The 11951-nt window shown below is 41.7% G+C and overlaps 1 protein-coding gene across 3 annotated transcripts; it reads left to right on the forward strand.

The window, feature by feature from the left end:
* The first annotated feature begins 1608 nt into the window (after positions 1 to 1608).
* gnb3a (guanine nucleotide binding protein (G protein), beta polypeptide 3a) lies at positions 1609 to 11411 on the forward strand. 3 transcript variants are annotated; one of them, XM_010900829.4, is made up of 10 exons: positions 1609 to 1855; positions 4513 to 4639; positions 5071 to 5216; positions 5650 to 5658; positions 6454 to 6517; positions 8953 to 9115; positions 9270 to 9336; positions 9461 to 9662; positions 9770 to 9986; positions 10653 to 11411. In XM_010900829.4, the coding sequence occupies exons 2-10, from the start codon at positions 4583 to 4585 to the stop codon at positions 10757 to 10759; spliced, it is 1032 nt and encodes a 343-aa protein (XP_010899131.1). In that variant the 5' UTR covers positions 1609 to 1855; positions 4513 to 4582; the 3' UTR covers positions 10760 to 11411. The 3 variants fall into 3 exon arrangements, with proteins under 3 accessions (XP_010899131.1, XP_010899133.1, XP_010899132.1); XM_010900830.3 differs by lacking the exon at positions 1609 to 1855 and adding an exon at positions 3472 to 3569; XM_010900831.4 differs by lacking the exon at positions 5650 to 5658 and having other exon boundaries at positions 1611 to 1855.
* Positions 11412 to 11951: the final 540 nt, after the last annotated feature.

Consider the following 11951-nt stretch of genomic DNA (forward strand, 5'->3'; position numbering starts at 1 on the left):
TGAAGGCGAAAGGGGGTCAAACACAGTATTAGTATGGTGTTCCTAATAATCCTTTAGGTGAGTGTATATTGATAGTTATTGTACCAATGTCATTCACAAATGAATGCCATGAATTGAAATAGCTTTGGCAGTGTAAAGTTCATCTTCTGTCTCACTAGCAATTGCTCAATTCTTATAACTATTCCAAGTAAGGTAGATACTAGGCCTATTAGAGGTTAATGCAAGCCATACAGTTTATAGATGCTATTTGTGGTGGAAGTAAACTTAATAAGAAACATTAGTCAGTTTAACACAATGACCAATGGTGTTTATCTAAATATTCAAACTTGCCGTAATTTATCTAATGTCGCAACCCAAGACGCAATTTTCTGACGAGATAGTATGTCCGGTCCCAATCGGTCCCAATACTGGCATACTAGCGTTCTATATTCAAAACAGTACATACCTCACCACCATCCGCAAAGTATTCTGACCCTGGTTTGTTTCCCCTCTCAGATGTTCTTGTTTGTCTCAGAAATATTTATCCACTTGGTACTTTTCAGCTGTCACACAACTCATATCCACTCTGTAATACCATGAATCTCATATATTTAAAATAGTAATTGTATTACGTGAACTTGTATATTTTTATTGTTATCTAAAGAAATGAACCAGCCGTGGAGTGATTGGAGTCATTGTTTTCATTACATGTACTGTATAGCTATTTGCTATAGCCATCAGTACAGTAGAGTAATCTTTTTACAAGAGTACACTTTAGTTCCGTTCGGTTGTCCATGTTATTTCAACAAAAGATTTAATGGCTGAGGTAAAAGTTGCACTCCAGCTGTTTAAATCGCACAAAGGTTAAAGATGCAGTCTGCCACATAGGAAACCGCCGATCGAAACCAGCCAGAGACAACAACATTCATCCTTTCTAATGGCAGTCTGGCTGAACTAGGCTTGCCTGCTTCCTTTTCTGGTTCTTCTCTCTGCCTTTCTCGCCTTCTGACCGTTTCATTTCATTCACTCCACCTCCTGGACAATATTTTTAACAGTTTCTAGCTCTTTTAATTTACAAGTGCCACAAATAAAAGTTCTGTAAATAGTATATGCATCAATCACACTTACGAACCACGATAAAGACCATGTTAGTATGTGTCTCAGAGGACAAACGTATTTATTATACACGGACCCATCGGGCCCATCATTTAGGCAGCGTGAGGTTGTGGACTCGCTGGCGATGCAGGGTGGTTGGTTGTTTCAGATGTGTGCAATTTAATAACCAATGTCCCCTCAACTGGTCTCCACCTCTACACTGCTGGCCTTTCTAATATTAGACTTTTCACAAGTTTACACAATACTGAAGCCCCCTGCCAGTCACAGGCTTTCTCGCACCACACCATAAAAAGCAATGTTTAGGAGTGATTTAATCCCTATTTTGTGCAGGGGCATTTCCTCCCCTCCCCTTTCTGATTTTCATTGTTTTGATTTTAGGCTGTACGGGTTGCTTTCTCTTGACCCAATGACCCAATTGCCCACCTTGCTTCATGAGCTGGTCTTCTTTGCCCTCTCATGCTCTCTCGCGCTCCCTCTTTCTGTCTGTCGTTCTGTCTCTTCCTCGTCCCCCCACCCCTCTCTCTCTCTCCATCACTGGGTTTATCCCATCATCCCTGATCTTTTTTCATCCGTGCCAATCCTCATCTGTTCCTCACAGGAGCAGAGTAGAGAGAGAGTGGAATATCAATTCTGTGTGGCAGAGGAAAACTGAATGAAAATCTGAAAATCTGGTGAAAGAAGAGGTTTAAGCATATGACAACAAAACAAAGTGAACTGAAAAGTGAGAAACGGCTAAGAAACCCACTGGAGGACTTATTTGGTGAGTGGACAGTCTGTTTGCTGTTTTTCTTAATCTTTTACATTTCAACTGTTGTTTTCTATGTTTAATAGTATTTGTTCGTGAAAAGATGTGTAATTAAAGTTGGGTGACTGAAAAGTATTTTTTTTTAATAGATTGAATGTAGCTGTTTTATATATAAAGTATATAAAGTTTAAGTGAAAACTTTCTACCACCAGACTAGACAAAAAAAAGGTTAAATCGATAAATCCATAACATCTATACAATATCCTACAACATGGTATGGAATAAAAGCCTGGTAGATTCCTTTGAGAAATCAGGGGTAACATCCTTCAACTTGGATTTTATATGTTTTTAGTGCAATACTTTTACGTAGGTTTAATAGCATAATGCATAATGCATGAAATATATTCCACGTCTCATCAATTATTCCGAAGGCTAACATCCGCTTCATCTTCTGACCGGGTTGTTAGCCGACTGAGATAATGTCAATGATAACATAACTTGTTTGTGGTTTTTTAAGACCATTGTGCAGAATCTCCAGTGCGGTATTCATTTTGATACGTTTGATTCTCTGCCTGCGTCAACACTACGGCAGGTTTATAGACATCGTAAGTGCTGAGACACGGTACCTCGTGTTCATGCAAATCGTGGCTAAATGGGTACTAGTAAAGGTTCTGAGTAAGGCCTGTTTTCTTGCCAAATTATACTGTTAGTTTGGTCAACAGCCCCTTTCAGTAATATAAGAGACATTCCATGAAGGCTTGGTAAACACCATAACAATGATCCAAACCTTATCCCAATCTGAGTAGTAGTATGTCTACCAATAAATAAATTGGTAGAAAAATAGCATAGTTTCATACATTCCTCCAATCGCAAACTTCCATTCTAGTTCATTGCCCCTTTCATGCGCATGTCACCCACTCCAGCCTAAATCCTCAGCACCAACTCTCTCCCATCTTTCTCCCTCTCCACCGCCCCCACCAGCCCCCCATCCCTCCATCACCCCCTCCCTCATGCCATCTCTTACCCAGATGCAAAGAGCAGTCAGTAATCGGATGAGAGTAGATTTTATTCAAAAGGCTTCCCTTAAAATCTCAGCCGTTAGGATTTAAACTCACTCTCTCCTGCGTCGCTTCGACACACACAACCCCCCGCCATCTCTCTCTTTCTCTGTGATAATGCGCTCCACTCTGTGACAACCTCTAGCAGCCATTTAATCACATTCAGCGACGGCAGGCCGGGGTCTCAGGGACAGCGTGTCAAAGGGCAATAGCACAGTTGAAACACTGTACTCATTTGTTAAAACGGTCCTGTTTTATTGGGTTAGTACTATTTATAAAAGTAATTTTCTCAGGGAACCAAATACACGGCCTATATCATATGAAGGCTGGTTCAGGTCACAGGTCAAGTCACCTATGAGGGAAGCTAACTTGAGATGGACGCAATCGCCTTAGGGTTAATTGTTTTAGTCATTTCTATATTAAGTGTTTTCACCACCGAATCTACAGTAGCCAGGTACACAGAGAGAGGCAGGAACAATTAGAAAGACAATCTTATAGTTACTGCCTCCTCGCTCTCCCTCTCATTTTCTCTTCAAACAAATGAGAGGCAAATACATTTGGTCATGAGGTTTGTCAGAGACACTTTAGACAACTATAGACAAAGAGAGTGATTGCGGCAGACACAGGATAAAACCAAGGGATAAAGGTTATTCCTCCTGTTAGTTTTAAAGGTAAGATAAAGTTAGAACTGTCTATTTTTAAACCATCAAAAACTTTTGGGAAATGTCATAATGTAATTAATATGTTTAGTGTTTCAAGGTACATTTTCAAATACAACTACAGTTTGTCGCCTGTGCTAACGTTTAAGTGTCTCATTTGATAATGTGACAGAGATATTTTGGATTGTTGATATTTACTTTTCACATTCAGTAAAAAATGTGTACTGTGGTGAATGGGAAAAGAATGATTCAGACCATAACTTTAACAGTATTGTTAAAGCTTTCTAATGTAGTGTCACCGGAATCCCAAAAATATACTTGGGGCTACTTGGGGCTAAATTACCATCGGAAAGTTCTTAGTCTACTGTATGTCTAGGAAGATGTTCAAGTAAATATTGTGTCTGTTGACTTGATATTAGAATGAGGAAAGGGATATATGTCACACCATACTGGTTTGAGTTTACAATCTGGGTGGGAATGTGTGTTCCATATGTAGAATATTAACTTGTCTTTTTCTACCGAACTCATGAGGAAATGAATGTATGTTAATTTTTTTTATTCATAGCACCAGCACGCTGTCATGTATTTGTACGTGCGTGTCTTCGTGTGCATGCAAGCTTGTTTGACTATGAGTGTGAGTACGTGAGTGTATTGGTATATGTGTGCGTGTGTGTCTTTGCAAGTGAACTTGTTTGACTATGGGTGTGTGTATGTGTTTGTGTGTGTGTGTGCACATGTTTGTTTGTGCTGGTTTGCAAAGTAGTTGAGGGAGGTTTGAATTGCAAAACAGCACCTAAACAAAAGCCAAAAGATAAGTTATACCTCAATCTGAAAAGCTTGTGACACACAAACATCACACTGATGGGTTGCCATGCACAGGTAAATTGGTAACAGCAAAATTAGCATCACCGTTATAACAAAGCATTAAGACATATTCTTTTTCTCCCTCTCTTAGCCAAAATTACATCTGCATACCTGATTTCACTACCTGTCTCCATCGGTGACAACGCCAAACAACCGCTGCCATGGGCGAAATGGAGGAGCTGCGAAAGGAGGCAGAAAACCTCAAAGATCAGATCACTGTCAGTTACCATCTATCCATCTAATCTATCTATTGATAATCCATATCCTGCCTGTCTGGGTTCTTTGGATCACATAATGCTAGCACTGTGCCAAACTATTATTTAGCCCTTCAGCCTAAAAGTTGAATTATGATCCCCAGTGATGATAATGGTTATGAACATAATCTGAAGACATATCCTCAAGTGTTCTGATTCTCTGGACAGTAAGGCGTAAAGTTATTCCAAAAACTACCATCACCTGACCACAGCTATGACCATACATCTCACCCCTGACCACGCTATTTTTCCAAAAGCAGGGAGAGTAGATGTAGGTGCACAGTAACCCACCTTGAACACGACCTGCGTTTGGAGAGTTTAACCATTAACCATTCAATAAAAGCACTGTTGTTGTGAGGACCATAGCTTGACCGTACACAACCGTTCCTCTGCAGGAGGCTCGGAAGGCTGTGCAGGACACCACCTTGCAGGAAGTGGCCGCTGAGATGTCTGTGGTTGGACGTGTCCAGCTGAAGACCAGGAAGACGCTGAGGGGTCATCTGGCCAAGATTTATGCCATGCACTGGGGCGCCGATACCAAGTAAATACACACACAGACACCTACAGGAACGCCGACGTTTTCTGACACACAAACTGGGCCACAAGCTCAAAGTAAACACTGACACTTCACACACGTTATCCTGCACTCCTTAACCTTATATTATAATTGATTAATCAGTTCTATCATTCACAAATCTGTTTATTTTACCATTAATGCGCATTTAATCCAAATCTGTTTATCAGTTCATCCATTCAGTCAAACTGATTGCTATGACAACAAATTGTTTCAAACTGGCATAGGGCTGCAAGTTCATTGGTTAATTGGATTGGTGTTGCAATCCAATAGATTGTTTTAAGTGGATGAATCAGCTCATGTACATTCAAGGTGTTTAACTAGATTTGGCACTAAACTTTGACTCTTTTTCCTCCTATTTTGTCCTCTTTCCTTTAACTTAATCTTCTCTCTCTCTCAGTTGTAGCAAGTTAGTAAGCTAATTATCTTAGCTTAGTTTACAGTGCATATGGGGCAGAGGTTCTGTAATAAGGCCTCTCTATTTCAGTACAATACAATTTGATGATCCCTTAAAAGTAAATTAATTTAAAGCATGTGCATACACATTAGCAATCACCCATGTGGGTCTGAATAGAAATACAAAGTACCCAATATCATCATCATTAATATCCCCATCACATGTGCTGTAAACACCTGGCAGTAGAAGGAAGTGCATTAGCATTAGTTTGCCACCATGACATAGCGTTATGGAAAAGGCAGATTGATGTTAGTCCAAAATAGTATTTAATGTATTATTTATATATATAAACTTGGTTGTTTAAACAGTGAATCATGATTGGCCATAAGCCGTGGTATGTCGTCCCATATATCACGTGTATAAAAACAACAAAAGTTTAAACTGTTTAACTTGGTAACCAGTTTATAAGAGCAGTAAGGCAACTCAGGGGTGTATTATATGGCTGATTTTCTTTGGTAAATGATATTGGTCATATACTACACACCCTTATTACACACGCCATATACTTGCCTTATTCTTTAAATATATTTAATATACTATATAATAGTATATCTGTTTGTCTAACTCTGCTATATGTCTTGCATTGCTGCATGTCCTTGGATCTTTTACTCTCTGTCTGTCTTACTGTGTCTCTTTCCCACCTGTCTCTTTCTATGTCTCTCTTGTTTTATCTCTCTTTCTTTATCTCTCTTGCTTTATCTCTCTTTCTCGCTGTCTGTCTACTCTTGTCTTGTTTTTCTCTACCAGGTTGTGTGTTAGTGCCTCTCAGGATGGAAAGCTTATCGTGTGGGACACATTGACCACCAACAAGGTATTGTGCAATGGGGCTTTACAGTTTGGGTCTTTACAGTCTGTGTCTTAACAGTCTGGATCCTAACAGTTTGGGTCTTAAAAGGCTGGGTCTGGGTCTTAACAGTTCGGGTCTTTACTGATTGGGTCTTTACAGTCTGTGTCTTAACAGTCTGGGTCCTAACAGTTTAGGTCTTAAAAGGCTGTGTCTGGGTCCTAACAGTCTGGGTCCTAACAGTCTGGGTCCTAACAGTCTGGGTCTTAACAGTCTGGGTCTTAACAGGCTGGGTCTTAATCAGCTGGGTCTTAATCAACTGGGTCTTTAGAAGCTGCATCTTAACAGGCTGGGTCTTAATCAGCTGGGTCTTAATCAGCTGGGTCTTAATCAACTGGGTCTTTAGAAGCTGCATCTTAACAGGCTGGGTCTTTAGAAGCTGGGTCTTAACTGGCTGGGTCTTTAGAAGCTGGGTCTTAACAGGCTGGGTCTTTAGAAGCTGGGTCTTAACAGGCTGGGTCTTTAGAAGCTGGGTCTTAACTGGCTGGGTCTTTAGAAGCTGGGTCTTAACAGGCTGGGTCTTTAGAAGCTGGGTCTTAACAGGCTGGGTCTTTAGAAGCTGGGTCTTAACTGGCTGGGTCTTTAGAAGCTGGGTCTTAACAGGCTGGGTCTTTAGAAGCTGGGTCTTAACTGGCTGGGTCTTTAGAAGCTGCCTCTTAAAGGGCTGGGTCTTTAGAAGCTGGGTCTTAACAGGCTGGGTCTTTACAGTCTTGGTGTTGAGAATGTTGGTCTTAGGACAGTGTTGTTATCGAATATGTCCAATAATGACGGTATTTATAATAACAAGTGCTCCCAACAGTTGAACACTTACATTTTAATAGGAGCCCCATCAGCAGAGTATAAATCGTTCTGGGGTCGGACACATAGGCTAATAGATTTACAAACGTGAGAACACGTACAATACACATAAAATCTGCACAGCTAAAGACCCACACATTTAAACTGAAAACAACACCACTAAAGAGTGAGTTTTAGACTCTGTGTGTGTGTGTCTCTTTGCTTTGCCGTGAGGTGTCCTTTAGTTTTCTTAAAACTAGTTCTGCTGTTTGCAGCGCATGGATATTTGTGAACTTTACCTCTCAGGCTTAAAAGCTCGCTTTTGCATTGATTAATAACTACACAGTTTTTAAATGGCATCGACCTGCAGATACGCCTGAAGTAGGACAGGTCACTTGACTGTGAAACGTAAATCCTGGGTTCTAGACAGAAAACGCTCTAAATAAAGAGTAACTGATACTTGCCAAGCAATCACCTTGACAACCTGTACATTTGCTTGAGACCTTTATCCTCCCCGTAACATTTTTTTTTTTTAAAGGTGTAAAAAGCAGACAACACTACAGTACACAGGATAAGAGCGTCAGCAAAATCGCAAAAATGTAATGTAATGAGAATTAGGGCTGGAATTTTGTTCACTTAAAATAAATGCATTACAATAATTAAAACTGAATATGGGCGAGAGTCCTAATCCAAACTCATAACTTCATCATTATTCTTCTTGTCTTTGAGGTCATCATCAATGTGCTCTGTGTGCTTTGAGGGATAATATGTGCTGCTCTGTTCTGGACCAGCTGCAGCTTTTCCATTATTTTCCCCCTGAAAGACCTGACCATATAACCGGGCAAAACTAACAGCCAATTTATGTTTATGTTTGCAGGGATTTCACAAGGTTTAGGTGCTGACATGTATGATGTTGAATCATCAGTGTATGTATGCACACAGCCTTTACTTTAGACTAGAGCTGTAGTAAAACAGAAAATGGTCATGGGCCAAGACAACGCTGTTGCGGTATACCACCCAACATATTTTACGTTAGAAGGTTCCATTAAAGAAAACTGTCTTTGTTCTATTAAATAGATACTGTCTGTAGTCCTTTTGTTTAATATTGTAACAATATCGCTACTACCATATTTTTGTATTACACATTTATTTCAGCTAACAGTTTCAACAAGTAGCCTAGTTTGTCTCTGTTCTCTCTGTACTAGTGCTAAAAGTATATTCTTAATTTATTCAACTATAATTTTTTATTTAGTTCTTCAGTATAAAAATAAATAAATGAAACAAATAGATTATAAGGTTTGCTTTATAATTATTCACCTGGTTAAAGTTAACACATTTTGGGAAGAGTTAATGTCGCCTCTTCCTCTCTGGTGACATGGAACGACTTTAGCTTCCCTCCAGGTCAGAGGACACATATTTCTCCAGCCTCAGATTAAAGACATGACAAATAGGAGTGATAATATAGTCTGCTATCATCCTCAGTAGCTTTCCACTAAGCTGTCAATACCAGATGAGTTTTCATTTTGGTGAACATCCCAAACACCTGCTCACATACACTAAGCACTGGCAGTAATGCACACACACCTACTGCTCTTTGTGAGGAATCCCCATCCTACTCTCCTCAGGTGAATGCCATCCCTCTGAAATCGTCATGGGTGATGACGTGTGCCTACGCGCCCTCTGGAAACATGGTGGCATGCGGAGGCCTGGACAACATGTGCTCCATCTACAACCTCAAGGGCAAAGACGGCAACGTGAAAGTCATGCGTGAGCTGGCCGCACATACAGGTAAACCGCTCAATCTCGCCACCATTTGTATGCAACTTGGAGCTACTGAAACCAACTCGAAGTGAGGTCATATGGGGTCTTGTTGACATTTTCTATACTCTTCTGCGACGTCGCATTTCCTGGGTGCTCTGACAGTGTTTCTCTTGTTGCTCAGGTTATCTGTCCTGCTGTCGTTTCCTTAGCGATAGTGAGATCATTACTAGCTCTGGTGACTGCACCTGGTAAGTTCAAGAGGATGTCAACATTCAGCGTACATGGGGTTTTAACAACTGACCACAGAACAGAACACTGTTAATCCTAGAATATTCCAGTTCCACAACGGGATTCTCCTCTCCCTCTCTTCAGTGTTCTATGGGACATTGAGACAGGGACTCAGAAGACCATCTTCGCGGGCCATATGGGAGACTGCATGTCCCTGGCCGTGTCCCCAGACTTCAAGATGTTCATCTCTGGGGCCTGCGACTTCACGGCCAAACTCTGGGACATCCGGGAGGCCACCTGTCGACAGACGTTCAGCGGCCACGAGAGTGACATCAACGCCATTGGGGTGAGGATGGAGGCCCCCGATTTCTTCTTGCAGTTGATTCAGATGCATAGAACTCAGGGGTATGTGAAAAGTCCTCTGACCTCCTCGGCCCTCTCCCCTCCCTTCAGTTCTTCCCCAATGGTGACGCGGTCATTACGGGCTCGGATGACGCCACCTGCAAGCTGTACGACCTGAGGGCAGACCAAGAGCTAATCACCTACCAGGACTCGAGCATCATGTGCGGCGTGACCTCCCTCGCGCCGTCCCTCTCTGGCCGTCTGCTACTGGCCGGATATGACGACTTCAACGTCAACATCTGGGACACGCTGAAAGGAGAGAGAGTGGGTGAGTACGAGGAGAAAGAGTGGGTTAGTATGAGGAGAGAGAAGTGGGTTAGTATGAGGAGAGAGAGTGGGTTAGTATGAGGAGAGAGAGTGGGTGAGTACGAGGAGAGAGAGTGGGTTAGTATGAGGAGAGAGAGTGGGTGAGTACGAGGAGAGAGAGTGGGTGAGTACGAGGAGAGAGAGTGGGGGAGTACGAGGAGAGAGAGTGGGTTAGTATGAGGAGAGAGAGTGGGTGAGTATGAGGAGAGAGAGTGGGGGAGTACGAGGAGAGAGAGTGGGGGAGTATGAGGAGAGAGAGTGGGTTAGTATGAGGAGAGAGAGTGGGTGAGTACGAGGAGAGAGAGTGGGTGAGTACGAGGAGAGAGAGTGGGGGAGTACGAGGAGAGAGAGTGGGTGAGCACGAGGAGAGAGTGTGGGTGAGTACGAGGAGAAAGAGTGGGTGAGTATAAGGAGAGAGAGTGGGTGAGTGCGAGGAGAAAGAGTGGGTGAGTACGAGGAGAGAGAGTGGGTGAGTATGAAAGGAGAGAGGAAAGAATGATGAAACTGGAGGAACAAGGAGGGTATGTGAGTAGGGGGGATGAACGGTGATATGGGGAAAAAAAGGTGGATGCATTGGACTGATAAAACATATCCCGCTTTGCATGATGGGATTCTTCTCCTTGTTTAGGTGTGCTGGCTGGTCATGACAACCGGGTGAGTTGCATTGGAGTCTCCTCGGACGGAATGGCATGCTGCACAGGATCCTGGGACAGCTTCCTGAAGATATGGAACTGAACAGGTCCCCCAGAGAAGAGACAGAATGAAAGAATGGGAGGAGAGTGGATAGAGGAGAAATATCTTGAACACCTGCCATGGGATGGGGGATTGATGTATGGGTGATGGGAACTAGGAAACATCATAAAAGAGGGCCTTTCTTTGTGCCGAGTCCTATTGGATTAGAAGGATTGTGATGAAAGGCTATCCTCTTCCTACTTCTCTCCTTTCCAGCTCAATGTTGGGTGGTAAAGGTGGGAATGTTCTAGAAAATTACTCTGGTTATATCAATTAACTATTTTATGTCAAGGTTCAAACTGAATTCTAGCGTTATATATTTTCCCACCTTTTTAAAGGATTTCATATGACGTTAAGAGCATCTACCAAATGAAAGCGGTGGATATTTGAATGACAAGACATTACATCACAAAATGAATGACCACAGATCATTGTAGGTTTACAATAACTAGGCTGTTACATGATTTTATATTTGAGTTGAGACAAAATGTGTCAGGAAGTGAATTATATCTTTGTTTTCAAGATGTTTGGTTTGAACTCCCTTGTTAGTTTCTTTTTTTATGGTTACAGTAGAATAAATTGTTTAGCCTGCATATTTGTATATTAGTGTCTGAGCAATATTTATGTACATGTTTAATACAATGTTTACCATGAATTGGGGCCTAATCATTTTGGCCTGCTCCCATAAAAGCACAAGTGCTTTCAGTAAACCGTTAGATACTGATGGCCAGATGGAATTATATAATGGATCTTATGTTTCACTGAGCACTAACAAAAAACACACTAGGGGACAAGGGGAGGGGTTTAAACCTGGCCAGATTGTAAAAAAAAAAAGAAGCTATTCAAGTTTATTTTGTGAAGCAGTAATTCAGAAAACTGAAGTTAAAGAGATTTCCAGAATGTTAGACCTCATTCTCCACTTTGTGTTCAAGTGTCATCCAGACACACTTTGATTTAAGTTCTGTTTCGGAGATTTGTCTCTTGTGAGCGTAAGATATATCCTGCAGTCGCCAGACACAACAAATAACTTTGCCAAAAATAAACAAACCACATCATGTCTTTGAGGTCTGTGGAGGCATGGTAATGCTGAAAAACACTGCCTTTTCCACAACCAGTGACATAGCCTTGCTGTAGCCCTAAGCTCCCAGCACTGGACCGTACATGCCTCCTGGCGATAGGGGTTTAAGACCCGGCT

Source organism: Esox lucius, chromosome 20 (genome assembly GCF_011004845.1).
Source record: "Esox lucius isolate fEsoLuc1 chromosome 20, fEsoLuc1.pri, whole genome shotgun sequence".
Lineage (NCBI taxonomy): Eukaryota > Metazoa > Chordata > Actinopteri > Esociformes > Esocidae > Esox > Esox lucius.

Coding starts and splice junctions, on each gene's coding strand:
- gnb3a (XM_010900829.4), top strand. CDS start 4,583: ATGGGCGAAATGGAGGAGCTGCGAAAGGAGGCAGAAAACCTCAAAGAT. Junction 4,640..5,070: donor ACCTCAAAGATCAGATCACT/GTCAGTTACCAT, acceptor GTTCCTCTGCAG/GAGGCTCGGAAGGCTGTGCA. Junction 6,518..8,952: donor ACACATTGACCACCAACAAG/GTATTGTGCAAT, acceptor TACTCTCCTCAG/GTGAATGCCATCCCTCTGAA.